Source organism: Dermacentor albipictus, chromosome 9 (genome assembly GCF_038994185.2).
Source record: "Dermacentor albipictus isolate Rhodes 1998 colony chromosome 9, USDA_Dalb.pri_finalv2, whole genome shotgun sequence".
Lineage (NCBI taxonomy): Eukaryota > Metazoa > Arthropoda > Arachnida > Ixodida > Ixodidae > Dermacentor > Dermacentor albipictus.
In genome coordinates this window covers 59,505,467-59,522,884 of record NC_091829.1, presented here as the reverse complement: position 1 = coordinate 59,522,884, position 17,418 = coordinate 59,505,467, and the positions used below count along the sequence as shown (strand labels likewise).

General features: G+C 46.8%; 1 protein-coding gene across 3 annotated transcripts in view; it reads right to left on the bottom strand.

Moving 5' to 3' along the window:
• LOC135921387 (uncharacterized) overlaps positions 1 to 17,418 on the bottom strand; it is a 30,800-nt gene extending 13,382 nt beyond the window's left edge. The window contains exons 1-6 of one of the 3 annotated variants that reach the window (XM_065455738.2): positions 17,285 to 17,418; positions 14,694 to 14,723; positions 14,481 to 14,522; positions 11,984 to 12,259; positions 9,114 to 9,212; positions 2,897 to 3,171 (exon numbers count right to left, since the gene is read on the bottom strand). In XM_065455738.2, the coding sequence (XP_065311810.2) occupies positions 2,897 to 3,171; positions 9,114 to 9,212; positions 11,984 to 12,259; positions 14,481 to 14,522; positions 14,694 to 14,723; positions 17,285 to 17,378 (816 nt within the window). In that variant the 5' untranslated portion in view covers positions 17,379 to 17,418. The remainder of the gene's footprint in view (positions 1 to 2,896; positions 3,172 to 9,113; positions 9,213 to 11,983; positions 12,260 to 14,480; positions 14,523 to 14,693; positions 14,724 to 17,284) is intronic. The other 2 variants (XM_065455739.2, XM_065455740.2) reach the window with 2 other exon arrangements.

The window sequence follows — 17,418 nt, the reverse complement described above, 5'->3', positions numbered from 1 at the left end:
TTAAGACAAACGCCAAGAGTATCATTATCACCATCGCGATAATTTCCACTTCAACACAGAAGGACTATCCCTGAGATTTTTAATTACTCCAGTAATCGCTGTGGTTGCTTAGTGGCCATGGTGCTGGGCTGCTAAGCACGAGGTCGCGGAATCGAATCCCGGCCACAGCGCGGCCGTATTTCGATGGGGGCGAAATGCGAAAACACCCCAGTACTTAGATGTAGGTGCACATTAAAGAACCCCAGGTAGTCTAAATTTCCGGAGTCCCCACTACGGCGTGCCTCATAATCAGATCGTGATTTTGACACGTAAAACCCGGTAATTTTAATTACTTCAGTCCTGCATGGGCTGAATTGATCGTATATATGCCTGCGGCTTATATGGATGGATGGATGCTATCAGCGTTCCCTTGGAAACAGGGTTCCGCCACCAAGTTCTCGTTCTTATTTTTCCTAATGTCCTACCCACCCATATTTCTTTTAAAAGACACACAAACAATTCCAAGCATCAAACTCCCTGAACTACTATCGGGAACTTTGTTTTTGTACGCCTCTGTTGTTCGCGGTCTCCCTTCTTTTCTGCTACCAAACATCCTGTCGCCTCTCAGCGGACATGTTTATTTTCACCTTGCTGTCTCTGAACCCAAGGACTTCAAGGAGGCCAGCGGAGTCTAAACCGGCAGCTGGGTACATATCTTCGAAGTCTAATAAATCATGTTCCATCGTAATTCCCTAGCTTTACTTCACCAATGATCACCGGACACTATATGGCCCTCTGGCGCGCCTTCGATGGCGTTTCCTTTACCATGAAACCGATTTTTTTGCACTCTTAGGCGACCCGTTCTATCTATTCTATACGCATTACATCACCTACCCGATACCATGCGCTTATTCTTACCAGCCACAACTGCCACATTATCGAACTGTCTTTGCTCTGTCACCGTCAAAAAAAAGAAAGCTGAATTCCCGCTAAGCTAGGTCGCATTTTGCCTCGAGTATGTGTGCAGTAGTTTTTAGCTGCCTACAGGATGACCCATTAATTTAGAACTGCCATGCCTTAACGGAGCGAAAAGTTACGTTTTTCGCGGAACACCCGTGTCACGTAAACTTTCGTGGTCGACTGTAAGTTTCAAGGATATGTCGGCGAGCTGCAAACGACGCTTGCTGACTTCCCGTGGAACAAAACCTGCGCAAGGCCTTCTTTTGTGAATTCTGTTTGCCTTGCTGTGACAGCGCCCTTTCAGCTGTTCGTCTTCCTTCCACTCAGCTACAACAGTGGCGCATTTATGAGGAGGCGGTGACACGAAGTAGGGTGCCTCGATCCCAGCGCCACCGTTCGAAGAGACGGGGTACCGAGGCACCCTATAGCACAAGGGCGACGTCTGCACCAGCGAAAGTGAAGGAGCCGCGTCTTACATTCGATCTACAATCCCTCCGTTGTCAATCAATCAATCAATCAATCAATCAATCAATCAATCAATCAATCAATCAATCAATCAATCAATCAATCAATCAATCAATCAATCAATCAATCAATCAATCGATCAATTTCCTCTCATTTCAACAAACAGACCAAGGATCGGCGGTTAAAAGCTGCCGCAGTCCCCATTACGTGAGCAGTGAATAGACAGCAGCACGATAAGACACGAGAACGCAAATGATCGCCTCAAAACATAGGGCCCAAATAAACTATAGCATAATAGAGAGTTTAGAAATAGCGTTCCATGCGGCTCTGCGCCCTTACAAACTCCGAAACTCAAACTCCTTTGTACTTCTTTTGAGCTCTTTTGCGCTCTTGACCGACAGCGTCCCCTGCTTCTGAAACTTCCTAATAACAGTGTTTAAGAAATCCCACGTAATCACGCTATGCTGTTGCGTTTAGACAACAAGAAGTCTACATTCATCTGAAACGGCAATGTACCTGAAGAGGCAAAATTGCGATATTTGACCAAGTTGGTTTTTACAAAATCAGCTTAGAGTAGAAGAAACATACAAATGCAACGCGCACGTTGAAATCCGCGTAAAGCGAAGCTTCAGTCAAGCGATTAATTAAATGTTGTACAAGTAACGCCGATGCGTTCAATATTGATTACTTTCACCCTATTTAACGAATAATCTTATGGGATGTTTATGCTTATTCACCACACAATTATATTGTCATGCAATTTTTTTTTTGCGTATGCGCACTGCATTGTTCACAACCTAAACCCAAATTCAAACTCCAAATCAGGAATATGCAAAGTATGCTGCAATGTGACGAGGACGAAGGCGATGTATGGTGCTCGTTGTGGGACGAATGGTGGTGACAGGTGTATGCGCAAAAAATTACGACAAGCATCAAGCAATATTGAGAGATTCTGCACCTCTTGTGTCGTGTGTGGCGGGACAAAGTCATTCTGGATGATTGGGCCAAGAACGGTCCCACCCTCAGTGGCAAATTCCGAATGGCTCAATAAAGGAAAATAAAGTGAATCAAAGAAGCCGATAAACATCATCCACCCTTCCATGGACGGACCGGCGTGCTTTAAGAGATGCCCGTGAGCCTGCATTATATGTTCAGGTCTCTCACGCGGGAAGTTATTTTTCGCGTTACGCAGAGCAGAACTCCGCATACTTGGTCAGCATGAAAGGGTTGCATAAGCCAGTTCGCTGGTACTTTCATTCACCTTTGTATGTATATTCACAAATATATCTGCCGAGAATATATACAGCACCTATATATCCAACACCTATATATATATACAGCACCTATAGCAGCAAGATAGCCACGCCAGACCCATACCCGGGAAAGTATGCAAAGGCAGCTTAGCTTTGAAAGACACTTTCTCTCGCTCCCTCTCTTTTGGAACGTTGCCAGCCTTAAAAAGGGCTCGCAAATGCACACAGCACACGGGTACCTCGGCGAGGCGCGTGATGAGTTCGGTGGCAACGCCGCTGACGGCGCTGCCAAGCTCGACGACCAAACCGTCCAGGTGGTGCACGACCAGCCAGCGGGCGGTGCGCATGGCGAACACCTCGGTGGTGCCCTGCGGGGAGCGCAGGAGCGATCGCAGCGCCTCCTTGGTGACAGCGGCGGACCGGGGAGGCGCGGAACCCGCTTGTGACGTAGGAGTGGGCGAGGGCGACGGCGGAGAGCCTGCGCCTGCCGCCGCGGTGACGGAAGATGCCGAGCCTGCGAGAGGCGGGGTTGAGAGACGGGAGCGCGTGGTGAACAGGCGCCATTTAAAGGCCAACTGCAGAGACATTTGCCCTTTGGCTAAGTTGTACATATGCGAGTGGTGCCTATATACCATGTGTCACACGCAACTTGTGCAACTTGCGCAACTAGCTTCGGCTAGTATCCAGTCGCGCTGCACTTTTTTCGTATTTCATGGGCTTTCGTTCGGGCTTGGAAAAAAGAAACCGTTATGTAGCACGTACTGAGCAACAGAAAGCTGGATCAGGATTTTTTTACACATTGTATACAATTTTCTCACTGGCACTTTCGCTCAGATTATAATGTTTGAGCAGTTGAATAATTAATAATACTTAATTATGTAATTAGGAGAAATGCAAAAGAAATATTCTGACTTTCTCCAAGCGACGCAAACAGCATTACACTGTTCAGCAGCGTGGCCTTTGCGTATTTTTAAATTTTGGCGGAAGTTACGTGGGGCACCCAGATTTCAATCAATCAATCAATCAATCAATCAATCAATCAATCAATCAATCAATCAATCAATCAATCAATCTTTATTTCGCACATATACAATGTTGTAGGTATGTCCACGAGGTGTGGCAAAAGGAAACACGTATGTTTCCTGACAAGGCCTTCGCCTCAGGAGTACACATCAGACAGCATTTGCACTATATCAAATACAGTGTGGAATCATATAATACAAAACAAGTAGAAAAAAACAGATATAATACATAGGGAACAGAAGCAAATGTAAACTTGACATAGATTATAATGAACTGAACACACAAAGAGTAACAAGTCATACAATGTAGTGCAATATGATTGCGTCACTATATAAATATGAATATATAGGGATGAACGCACTACATATAAGCACTACATACAACGATGAATTTCATTACCTATAACACACAGGTCAAGCACCAAATAAAATCATATAAAATCGGGTACTTTTAACAATAGCAGTTTTATTTTCTATTTGTAATGCGAAATAGTTTTACTGTTGAGAGCTTGATCAATTACAGAAGGATATCTGTTGCAAAGGGATATTATTTGATTATGTATTGTTTGGGTACAATAGTTGGTCCGGGGTCCAGCTCCAACTAAGATATTCGTACGTAAATTATATACTAGCTCCATCCCGCTTTAAATATTTTTCGAGGCAAAGTATGTAGTTATTCTTGATTTGACAATAAGCGAAAATTCCTAGGAGGAAACTGTAAAGCTCGGCGTGAGGTAATATTTTTAGAATTTGAAATATGCAGCTGTCTGGTACAGGTATTAATTATGGGGTTTTACGTGCCAAAACCACTTTCTGATTATGAGGCACGCCGTAGTGGAGGACTCCGGAAATTTCGACCACCTGGAGTTCTTTAACGTGCACCTAAATCTAAGCACACGGGTGTTTTCGCATTTCGCCCCCATCGAAATGCGGCCGCCGTGGCCGGGATTCGATCCCGCGACCTTGTGCTCAGCAGCGGTACAGATATTGAAGATTGTACTAAACGCAAAGCTCTCTCTCTCTCTTTTTTTTTTGGAGTGCGAAGAGCCGGTGCGAGTCAGTCTTGTCGCCTAATCTCCAAACTAAATGACAGTACCCAGATGTGAATGTGAACCCCAGATGTGAATGAATTAGTGAAAAATATAATTGTTTCTTCAAACGCATCGGTATAAGATGTTTCAGCCGGTACATCAAGCTTATGGACCTAGATACCTTCAAACGTACATGGTTGACATGATCGGACCAGCTTAAATCTGCTTTGAAGCAAACACCAAGGAATCGTCAGCCATTTGTTAACATGATTTCAGAATCGTTGATGCGGAATTTGAGATTATGGTGTATGGGTTTATTTTTCGGAGCGAATATATTTTGTTTTGTTCACATTAAGTACTATTTCGTTATTATTCAACCATACATATGATTCGCTAAGCCAGGCATTAGCTTGTGATACCAGCAAGGCAAGATCAGCTCCGGAAAAGAAAACATTTGTATCGTCTGCATAAATAGCGATATCTGGGGTTAAAGGTATATTTACAACATCATTTATGTAGATAATAAAGAGCAAAGGACCAAGAATTGATCCCTGAGGAACACCATATTTTATACTGCCTGTCTCAGACCGAGTTTCGTGAAGTTGTGTGTACTGTTTTCTTCCACTCAAGTAATTTTCTATGTTTTTCAAACAGTCCACGAAATCGGTATATTTCTAGTTGTTTTAGTAGTATTTAATGTTTAATGGAATGGAGTAGTTTCATGTTTAATTTGCGCAAACGCTTTGCGGAAATCAATAAAAATACGAATAGTACGCAGCTTCTTTTCAAAGTTTGAAAGTATGTTATCCCTACTATCTAATAGAGCTATAGAAGGAATCGTATTCATGCTTCAGGGCTAATAATTGGCTCGTTTTCTTGCTAAAGACATTTAATTAGTGTCTAAACAGACGATATCTGCAGGTTGTGGCTAGCGGATACGTCGCAAACTCAGAACGTGGTCTCCGAGATCTTCTGCAAACCGCGAGCTCCGATAAATCTCTCAAGTCTGGCTGAGCTGCTTTGCTGCTTGTCAACTTTCGGCGGTTTGCCAGCATGAACCATAACTTATCTATTTTAGTTACCCACTCGCCCAGCTTGCTGTGTTATTACTTATCTACGTGTTTCTTTGTAGTACTGGTTTTAGTGCAAAATCTGAATACCCTGGCACATTGCATTAGGGAGAACGTCGTCAATATTCAGAAGAAGTTGTTATTTTCGTTGGGAACAACCAGCTTTTATTTTCCAATTAGCCTAGCTAGCATTACAATAAGAAAGCCAAATCACTTAATCTGTAAGCGTACATCACCCGACAAGGCTATACTTCAGGCGAAGGAGGGGTAAACATTGGCTTCACTGTTTCCGGTAAGAAGTTACGGGAGCTTCCACTCCAGGAGTTTTTCTTTAACCTCCTTGGTCATATACGGCGGCAGAGTTCTCTTGTTTGGTTGTGTTCCAATACTCGCTGTAGACGTCAAAGCAGACAGCTTCGCGAAGACAGCATCGAAGTAAAAAACGACGCAGGCTACTTTCCTGTCCAAACAAGATAGCGGCTGAGCATTTGGAAAGCAGACAGGAGGGATGTCTGCGCACAAGAAAACGTGGACACGCTATCTTACGCTCTTATCTTATACCACATCGTGTCTTTCGTCGGTTCGCAGACGCAAAGATTTAAAATACATAAATACTGTGCGCTTTTCGCAACTTTTTCTTATCGCCGCGAGTTCGCGTCACGTCGCAGAAGCATCTTGCAGACGTCTTCCAGACGGCTAGAAACGCGTTCTATTACATGGCCTCGAAGCTGACTCGGCTGTCTCCCTAGCTGTCTACGTAGACTGTCTCCGATGCTTGCCACAACTGGAACACACCCTTTGTCGGGTCATAACCGTCTATTATTTTATATCGTTTCGAGACGCATCCACTCGCACTTCAAACTTGGAAAGATTTGCACGGAGCCTTCTCTGTATCTGCGCTATCTTAAACTGTGCTTTAAACTCGGTACAAAATTTTGTCGTTTTAGTTAGCCTCGCTGTCGTGAGGCGGTCATTACGTCGAAAGAGACTCGCGTATAAATTCACGCTCCCGTTTTCATTTCCTCCATCATGCACTGTAAAATAATATGCACCCTTAAACGTGGTTAAGTGTGCACATCTGCCTATAACTCACACCCCTAGACCCTTTTTGGGTGTGATGATGTGTCACAAACCGATTTACACCTTTATTTAAGGGGTGTAAATTATATTGCAGTGTACGCCTGCTATGGGCTCAGCGCAGAGTGAAGGCCTTCTCCCTGCATTCTCTAGTGACTCCTGCACTGCGTCAGCCGACTCCCCGAATTTCCCCACTTTGGCCACTCCAAACAGTAATCACCTGTCGTCACCAACTTCGTTTCCTTTACGTTGGCTCTTGTGCTACTATTGCAGGGTACTAGTTACCACTTGTTCATCAGATACCGTGCGGGTGAACGTGTAACGGTGAGCAACGCTATTCTTCTGAACATTACTTCGGTTTTTCGAGAATTAACCTGTCTAACGGAGTGTACTCGTCAGCAGCATGAAATAAGTCTGCCGCACACACACGCGACGGCTCAGCGATATGGTATACGAGAGCGATAAAGCGTTTTTTTTTCTCGACTCCCTCGACAAAGAACTCTGCCGTCTCCGCGACAGTCGTCTTGCTGATTGCTTTAGGCGCCGCCAGCCCGGTTCGCTCGGTATCTAGAAATATACGGAACGCGCACTTCTCGCTAGTTGTAGGGCCGAGTCAAAAAGCGATACCGAAAAGAAAAATTCGCCGCCAAATGACACTGTTGTGCGAAAGGTGGACGCGAATAATGCGCTGTCATATGAGAGGGCTGCACATGTCCCCTTGAGCGTAACAGTTGCGGCGGAAGCTGTTCGAGCGAAGAGAGAGAGAGAGCAAATGATGAAGGAAAGGTGGGGAGGTTAACCAGGACTGAGCCCGGTTGGCTACCCTACACAGGGGAAAGGGAAAAACGGAGGGAAAGATTAAAAGAAGAAGAGGAAGTCTACTGGGTATATCGTGCGGTCACTCAGTCCGGATCACAGACGCTGACTCAATCCAGTCGATTTCAAATCTCGCAGCAGAGCTTTTGTGGCCTTTTGTAGCTGCGATATACGAGGCCATGGGCCCAAGATCTTCTTCATGGTGAATGGTGTTCTATCTAGCTGATTGAGAGCTGTGCAGAGGTCATGTCTTTCGTTTTGAAAAGATGGGCAGTATCACAGTGGATGTTCTATAGTTTCCTCGGCACCGCAGACACTACAGTCGGCGCTATCAGTCATTCCAATCAAAAACGCATCTTTCCGCGCGGCGTCCGATGTGTTTACATGGTATGGTTGGTGGCGGTAATGGCTCGACTGCGGTGACGTCATGTCGCGGTGACGACCGTGGCGACTTCTCGTGGCGTTATGGTTGACGTCGCGAGACCCCGGCGGAGTAATGGGTACGGCACGCGTGCACTCGGTTGGCACGACGCAACCGGCAATGAGTCGGCCGCCAGCGGCAGCGCGGTTAAGAAAGATTTGCTCGACAGCGATTTCTCACAGTGCGTGCGACCTCCACGATTTCTTTTTTTTTATTTTCCCGTCTCCAACTATTCAAAGCGCGGATATAGATAGTTTTCGTACGACGTCACGGACTTAGCTCTCACTGTTCTAGTACCCAAACATGGCGGTCACGATGACGTCAATGCATTGTATTATCACGCCCACGTTGTTTTGCTTATTCGCGGTGTCTGTTTGCACCGGTTTATCGCTGTTATCGCTTTGTCGTTCGACATAAGATGGGATCATCGTGATGTCATGCTGTCACGTTTCTTGATTGCACCCCTTCGCGGCGTGCTAGTGCCTAAAGATGGCGGCCGCGACGACGTCTGTGCAAACCACGGAGGAAGGAAACTAAGGAGAGGCCCTACCCCCTCCGCGCGCTAGGAGAAAAGTGTGGCGGAAATGACGTATAGGTTCTCATTTTTTTTGCTGCTTTCTTATTTTTTTGTTGCATGGCCACGCCTTTTGGGCCACAATGGCGGCGTTGTTCTTTTTTTGAGCGCTCACACGTGTTGCTCTGGTAGGTTTCGTGCCGTGGCAAAGGCGCTGTGTGGGCGGGTTTGCGTTAGTCACCGTGTCTTGTTGCGCTGTGTTACCTGCACCGTGCTCTGCCGGACGTTGCGCGAGCGCGCGCGCTCCGCGCGCGAAACCACGCGCAGCGCGGCGTGGTTTCGCGAAAGATGTAAACAAGAGAGGAGGGTGGCCCAAAAGGCGGAGCATCGCCATGAGCAACGCCAAATTCCGGCTTCACTTTTGCTTCACAAACAGTGACGTCAGGGCCTCTCCTTAGTTTCCTTCCTCCGTGGTGCAAACTATCTATAGCATCAACCGGCGCACCGGACACTGGCTGCTGGTCGCTGGCCACGTGAATGTAGACTTCGAGCAGAGGGTCGACGTCCCGCCGGGCCGCCAGTCTCCGGAGGTCGTCCTCGCTGGCTGCGAAAGTCGGAAATTGTTTCGGGTGCAAGAAAACGAACTCGCAAGCTTTCCGTGTCGGTAAACGTATGCAGAAACAATAAGAAAGGTTGACTTTTTGACATTCAAAATTAGTCTGGCGCCTGATACTATATAATGTACGACCAAGTTGTAGAAGTCAGCGTGCGCGGGCGCAGATTTTTTCTTTCCCGAGAATTTCATCGTGGCTTTATGAGAATATCTCGTTCATTTAGCCCACATCACCAGTTCGAACATTCATTAGTAAGACAATCAGTACTCCATCGATCACATAAGCGCATACGTGAATGCAACTGTCTCATTTATCTAAAATACTAGCTGCAAGTGCCGTTTCCTTTACGAAGGTTAACTCTCTCGTTAAGTGCGCACAGGACATAAGATTGCGTCTCTAAGTACGCCATCGTGGTTAATGGTTTTTTCCTTTTGATGCGCGAATTATGTTCATAGCGCGTGATTGAATAGTTGGATACAATTCACTAGCATGCCTGCTAGCAAGAACTCGTCAATGACAAGCCGTATTCGCTAAGATATGTGCGTACGTATTAGTATTGGCTGATCCTTGCACTTACGAGTCACTAGACCATGCTAGCACCTTTGTTAATACTGGCCCTGATAATGAGCATATTCAAGCGTTTCGTTCTTTTCTGTGTATAATTTTTTTTAGTGTGACGTAAGGGCGCATCCGTTACTTCTCGATCGGTAGGGGCCTGGTGCGGTCAAAAAAGAAAACTGAAATCTTTCATACGCTGACTTTGCTTCAAGCATGCCTGATTCAAAGCCCTCGCAGCTCTATGTGACTTTTTTAGCAGTAATCAAATGGCACAAGTTGTTAATTTATTAGGGACTTTTAGCCTGTCTGCTATTCCGGCAAACGGGGTCGTTTGGGCGGATTGTCGGATGGGTGGAGGCGTGAGCGGCAGGAGCGGTGCAGCCGCCTGGTGGCGTAGAGCTCAACCCGACAAAAACAGTGCTAAAATTTCAGTAACCTACTATATTCTGCTTCGCTGCTGGTGCAAATTTACGGCAGTGGCCTAATTGTGAACGCGATTACGCTGCTGTCGAAAATTTACGCCAGCAGCTAAGCAGAATATACTAATTGGCTCCGTGTTTGTGTGGTTCACCTTTGCACCATCAGCTGGCGCCACCAATCTGGCCGCTCACGTTTACGCCCCCGCTCATGCGGCAAACCACCCGCGCTTGCCGGAATATCAAACACACTGAAATTATCTATTAACAGCTTCCGAAGTGCCGCAGGACAAAAGCGCACAAGAAGAGCGCCAGCCTTTCGCCGTACCAGTGGTACCTCTTCAGGGCAGGTCCGTTGACGTCACTGGATTCTCATGAGGTCGCGGCCGCCACGTTGTTGTCATATCCACGGCTTCGAAAGTACCATGAGATAACAGGGTTGAGAAAATCGTCGCCTTTACAACTCTATGCAACACGTCATGGTAGTCACTATGACGTCATGTATTATGCATGGCGTCCTCGAGGACGCCATCGGATAAGCCGCACCTTATCGGATTTGTCTTGCTCTCCTAAAATAATCGTCCGCAATATTGCGTGTAGTTTTGTTAACGCTGCGTTCTCTGTCCCGAACGGCACGCGCATATCAGCGTGACAGAGTTCCTGATAGCGGAGGCAAAATGCTGTAGATAAAGCAAGTGTATGTACGCAATATTTGTGACCATTATCGCTGGAGAACAAGATAGGCCCAAAAGGGTGCACATTTTTTACGTGTGCTTTATGGGCACCAGAGCGAAAAACATATGTGCGTTATCTCGAGCCGTTCATCTCCAAAGGCGCTGTGAAAGCCGCGAAACGCACAGTTCCCTACAAAAATTACTATAGAGGAAACTCTGGCGCTGTGATCCTACAGCCACCACGGGAATGATGGTATAGTACACGGATTTGTCTTATCTTCGTGCGAGTGGCTTTACACGTTCTTGTGGCTTTGATTATTACGCTCTGCCTTCACTGCCCTGAATTTCGAAGCAATCTATCGTTTTGTTTAATATTTAAGGCAATAAGACAATGTGAACACGCGCAATCGCTGATAATTGCAGTGGTTTGATCAGCTTGCCCATGCGTACGGGGCGTAATGGTTTCAATAGCGGGCTTCTGTGCCAGAAGTACACTGAGCTCAAATCCTGCCAACGCACAAATGATTAATGCTTATTTAATTGTTCTGATAACGCAGTACCCCTTAAAATTATCAGCTTGCGACGACGTCACGAAGTCGTTTGTTCCCAGAAGGACCAAGTTTTCAGGCCAATCGATGGTCTAACCGTCATTCCCGTGCTTGCTGAACCATAAATAATTGTATGAAACTCCTTGGCCTGAGCCTCCCGGCTTGCCACTCCCGTAACACTATAGAGTCACAGTTACCTCTTGTAATTGTACAAAACTGTATGACGAAAAAATAGCCTCCATGACGTCACGCCGCTACTCAACATACATTCTTGAAGAAGCTTGCACTCTCTGGTGCTTATCTTTATCCCACGACAATAATCACCTGCCTTGCTCGCGTTTCCGTTCTCGAAAACTCAGCGCTCGCTACTTTTCTGTCGAGAACGCTGTGTCGCACCGATAAAGCGAATGCTGTTCGGGACCCGGAAGAACCGGGCGCTCAGCGTTAAAGAAACTGAAAATCCGGACAAGACAGATGACGGTTATCGTTGCGGGACAAGGATAAGTCCCAAAGGGCGCAAACTTTCTTAGGTGTGCTGCTCGAATCATTCGCGCTGCGAACTCACAGGGTTGTGCGACGTCGATGCTGGCCTCGGCGTCCCTCCAGACGACCCGGACCCCCTGGTAGACGAGCGCCGAACACAGACCCCTGGGGGCGGCGCTCGACCGCGTCCTGGCGGTGGCCTGGCGCCCCCCGGTGGACGAAGCCGAAGCTAGCGGCGGGTCCAGTCGCCGCAGGAAGCACCAGAGCCGGGGTCTCGGTCCGTTGACGCCGTCGTCGGCCACGTCGTCTCGGTCGTCGCTGTACTCGGGAACGCCTGACAGGAGGGCGACGGCTTGGCCTTCGCCACGGGGGAGCACACGTCGCCGCCACACATTCGCGGCACAAAGGGCACGTGCTAACTATAGGTGCGCTATAATAAGCCTTTCCATGCAGAAACCTGAGAAGCTCATCCAAATGAACGAAGAAATTGTTGTACTCGGCTTCCACTTCACCAATTTTTTTTTTTCGCAAGCAGTTGTCTATGTTACGACAGCTTTTCTACGTGCCACAAGCAGCTGAACGGGAAAATCGGAGATAGGCCCGAGGTGAAGGCTTCATCTCAAGAACGGCGTAGGAGCGATCGAATTTCGATCGACGGGTGGCGCCACAGCACGTGTGTCGGATCGTGGGTTCTCCGCAAATGCAACGAGCGTTGTCTTTCTCGATCGCCTCCTAGCCTTCCAGGCTATTTTCGTTGGATACTCCATGCATCTTCCGCATAACGAAACTATAGGGCCAGAAGACACCACCACATGTGCGGTCCCTATACTTTTTGTTTCGTCTTTAGATCTGGCTGAGAAATCCTGGATGCTTTCCGAGACAAGCTGGTAATCTAAACGTACGCACTTACTTGCGAAATCGGGTGCATAATGCGGGTGCGGCAAAAAAAAAAAAGGGGGGCGGTAGAAGTGTTTCAAAATTATTAACGATATTTCGCCGTTCAACGTCCCGAAGCTGCAGCACAGTGGGTTATGAGGATGGTCGACGGACTCCGAGTTCATTTCCACCGCCCGGGGTTCTTTAACGTGCACCCAAAGCACAGTATACACGAGCCCATTTTGCATTTCATCCCCACAGAAGTTACCACCGCGGTGTCCAGGCATAGACCCCGTGCGGCCACGCTCAGGAGCCCAACAGCATAACGTATTGACCGAAAATAAAGATGGGGACAGCGGGAGAAAACACGTAAACAACACGGGCGGTAACTTTCAACTGTTTGCGGCCAACAATTTCAACAATTTTGCTTTCAACAGTTTGCGGTCGATATGATATGCAGTAAAGACCAGCTATAGGCCAATCTGAAGTTCTTCAGAAGCCCAACGTCGCAGCCCCTATATAAGCGACCGCTCGGCTAGCCTGTTTCGGAATGGCTCCCTGGTTCGTGTTACACCAGCGCTACGCGAACGGATCGCAAAGACGCAGACATTATACAAACGCCTTGTGGTTCGCGGTTGGCGATGCCTCGTACGACCTTGAAGAAAAGGAATGAGCGCTACAAAGACGCGGACTAAAAGAAGAAGACGTACGACGGGCAGGCGCTAAGTTAACTGCCAGGTTTCTGGCACGTTCTAGAGATAAACTATAGTCGGGTACAACTTTAGAAAAAAGGGGAGGCCCCACCCGGATGACCGCGAAGCGCGACAGACGATTGCTTCCGCGACTAAAATAGTCCCGCTGAAAAAGTCGTGCTTCTAAAACACTTCTCGATTGAAATAAATACTTTCATATTTTGATGACTCGTTTTGTAGAGCTCTCGTGATGGGAATGCTACAGTCACTGGCCGTCCGGCTCATGACGTCAGTATAGAGTGCGCGCCCATTGGTGGAGGCTTGTGTGCATCAGCCTTGGAGGAGTAAACGCCCCTTTTTTCTAAAGTTGTACCCGACCGTAGAAAAAGAGCTATTAGAAGCTTTCTAACATTGCGAAGGCCCAACGCACGTGCATTAGCTGCCCGTCAGTGGCACTCACCGAAAGAGAGATTGCTTGTCTGATGCGATAGAGAGGTCATGAAGTCACGGTTGTGCTTTTCTTGTTTTCTATCTATATAAATCCTGTTTCTTCAAATAAACGTTTAGTTGGAAGTTAGCGCCTGTCCGTCTTACATCTTATTTTAGTCCGCGTCTTATTTGTAGCGGTCATTTCTTTTCTTCAAGTATGTTAAACCGACTCGGCCACATCAAGCTTCTGCTGCTTCGTACGACCTTACGAGATACCTTTCATAATACGCTTGAGGCTATGATTAAGTGAGGACCTGCCAGTTTATTCGACTACCTCGCTTTGGTGCCCTTAAAACCAAATATGTGAGAGTAGCTTTTTTACGGCAGCCTTACGTAGATGTGGCTGCTGGGACAAGGAACAGTAGCCGTGAGTTAGCGATGAGTCACGTGACGGCCATGACCACGGCGGGTGATTCAGAGAAAGGATTTTGTCATCTAATTATTCGCAGTAATAAAAAAATAATAAAACAACAACAACAACAACAACACACACACAAGCAGGCTTAGCGAATGCCGACATACCGTCATCTTCCGTCAAGAGTACGGTCCGGTTGCCGAGGTCCGCTAGACGAAAAGAAAAAAAAAAGATGCTCATCATCATTTGTACTATACGTGTCCTACACGTGTACTATAGAGGACGAAGGCCTCTCTCGCGTCAGATACAAGATATTAGATTTTGGGGAAAACAAAAGCGAGAAAGGCTAGACATGCATACAAAAAACAGTGCATACATACCGATATGTTGGCTCGCTGCTTTTTCCGCCGCTGATGGAAAAGGAGAGAGAGGGAGAGAGAGAGCGTATTTCGGCAGTTAAGACGAGGGTGAAAGATAATGCATACTTTCTCTTTAACGTCTTTTAAGCGTGATAAAGAATTGGACGTCAAAGAATGTTCGATTTTTTTCTTTTTTTTACGAAGTCAATATTACTTAACGTGACACTAGAGAGAAAGACTGAGTTAGTTTAAGCCGAAAAAAAAGTATTATTTCAAAACTATATCGGTGAATTTCACCGTAATAGATCTATTAATAAAGGGCAGATTGAAGTTCGATATTTTGAATTTCGCGTCGAAACGCCAGCGTCAGTACGTCAGCGTGACGTCACGAATTCTTTTTCTTCCTTTCTTTTGCATTTTGGGTTGCTGTGGCTCAGTAAAACTGTTCTTGGAACTTGCCAAGTTTACTTTCCGGCTTTTTATTTCTTTTTTTAAAACACAGCGTAGTCCATCTTTACCGACAGAATGTTAACTAGCGCCGAGCAGACGCTGTCGAAACGGATGACGTCACGACCAGATGGTGCGGGAACTTCAAGGCGGCGTCGCCACTGGTCTTGCGTATTCTTTTTTTTTTTTCTCTCTTTGCTTACGAATCTCGTCTCACGGCCCACAGAGAGGTTTTCTCGGCATCGCGCAGAACGGTAATTTACCAATACAGTTCGATTTATTTTCCGCTTAGTTTCCGTTTCATCCGGTCTCACGTGATATGCATTAACTAATTAATTCAGCCCAAGAGCTGGACGAACGACGGCAACCGCAAGCACAGTGATTCTCAACGGCGATGTACAGTTATCCCGAAGCACGCGACACAAGCGACGTTTTTCAATGCCAATAGCACTTATCGGCATTGTCGGGCCATGTTTCTCTACGGCTATATTTCCCCAATCCCACCAAAAAATGTGGGCCGATCCCGAAGATCGTGCGGTCTAAAAAAACCGTAGGCCGTTCACGTATGTGTGTGCCGCCGGGCACGTGGTGCTCTGCAATAAACTTCTCTGACATCGACTACAGCCATTGTGTATGTGCCATTGGAGACTTAGGACACAACAGCGCCAAATAAGGCGATCACGAGCGGGTGAAGGACACAGGACAAGCGTCTTGTCCTGCCTCGTTCTCCCGCTCGTGATCGTCTTGGCTGGCGCTGTTCTGTCCTAGTTCAAGTATGCACCGTCTAGTCCAAATGAATGTTCTGAACCATTGGAGATCTTTTTTTTTCGACAGCCACTTAATAGAGAGATTTAGTTTAGGGGACGCAAGCGGCTTGCGCACGTAAGAACTAGGGGCGACGGCATTGCGCATGCGCAAACTCATACGTAGGAGTCTGCACATGCGCATTACTGTGGCCCGTAGTTCTTGTGTACGCAAGCCGCCTGCGTCCCCTAAACTAAAACTCTCTATTAACGTTTTCGGGAAGCTAGTCGTCGAGCAGCCATTCAACCTCGGAAATCTTGTTTGCAACCAAGCTTCAATGAGTTGTGAGGCTATTCCTAGAGTTCTTTTTAAATTAGTTTATAAATACAAATATAGTGTTTAAAACTGATCCTAATTGCCCCCGAAAGTTAACCGTCTTTCTTCACTGTTCAGTACAAGCATGGTACCCAATCATCTAAAAATAAGTATTCCTGATGCAAATATGTGCGTCTGCGTCTGACCGTTCGATATGCGATTAGATATTCGGTACTTACTGTCCGTAGTCGATTCGTATTCGAAAAAAAAAAATGGTATTCTCGCATCCCTAATATCTAGCCGTAAAAAAGTGATCTATCGAACAGTGTTCCAAATGCGTTAGAACCATGACCGTATGCTGAGAGGTTTTATATATTACAGACTATTTGAACTTGTATTCTTTTCTTGCTTTTTTGACTTGCGCACCATAAAACCAATGCTTTTAGGCATTACGGCCCCGCGCCACATCGGTGGTCAACTGACTTGCCAATCACCATTTCTGGTCAAACGACCCCCGTATGAATCGCAACGCCTTACGCACTACAGCAGAGTGACAGAAATGCCGAAGTGAAAAATAACTTAACATTGTCACAAGTCCAGTCCTGTGACTACATGATTAGTCTACACTTTTGGTGCGGCCCATATTTCTGAACTTCCGGAAGCGTCCACTTCTAGGCGGCAATTGCTAGCCCGCTCCCCCCCCCCCCCCATACACACTTTCTGGTGTTCGTATATGGTTATGTGATTAATAATAATTGTAACAATGACGCACACACGTTACGGCACACTACCATTACGCCCTTCTAGCCTAGAACCTAAGGCCAGCTACATAAATTGGAAAGTGGGGGGTGGGCACGCAAACACTCTTCAAAATTATTTGCGAGCACTATATTCAACACACGTATTATACTGCAAGCTTAGGAGATGTCACCAGCTGCAGTACAATGTGCACAGTCTGCGATGGAGTGCTTCATTTGACTACGACAAACTGGACATGTTCTGTACTTTATAGTTTCCTCGCATATTTGTCCCCGTTCACATGCAGAAAACAAACACTTGCGGCGCGGCAGGAACATAACTCGGGCCAGACAAAGCGTGCGACTTACCAGCGATGCGAGCGATCACGGAGCGGTAGGTGTACGTGGTGCCCAGAGCGGCGACAGCGAGCAAGACGAGGCCTGCGCATGCGCCGAGCATCATCACGGGCACCAACCACCACGAGTTGGAGCCGTTGGCAAGG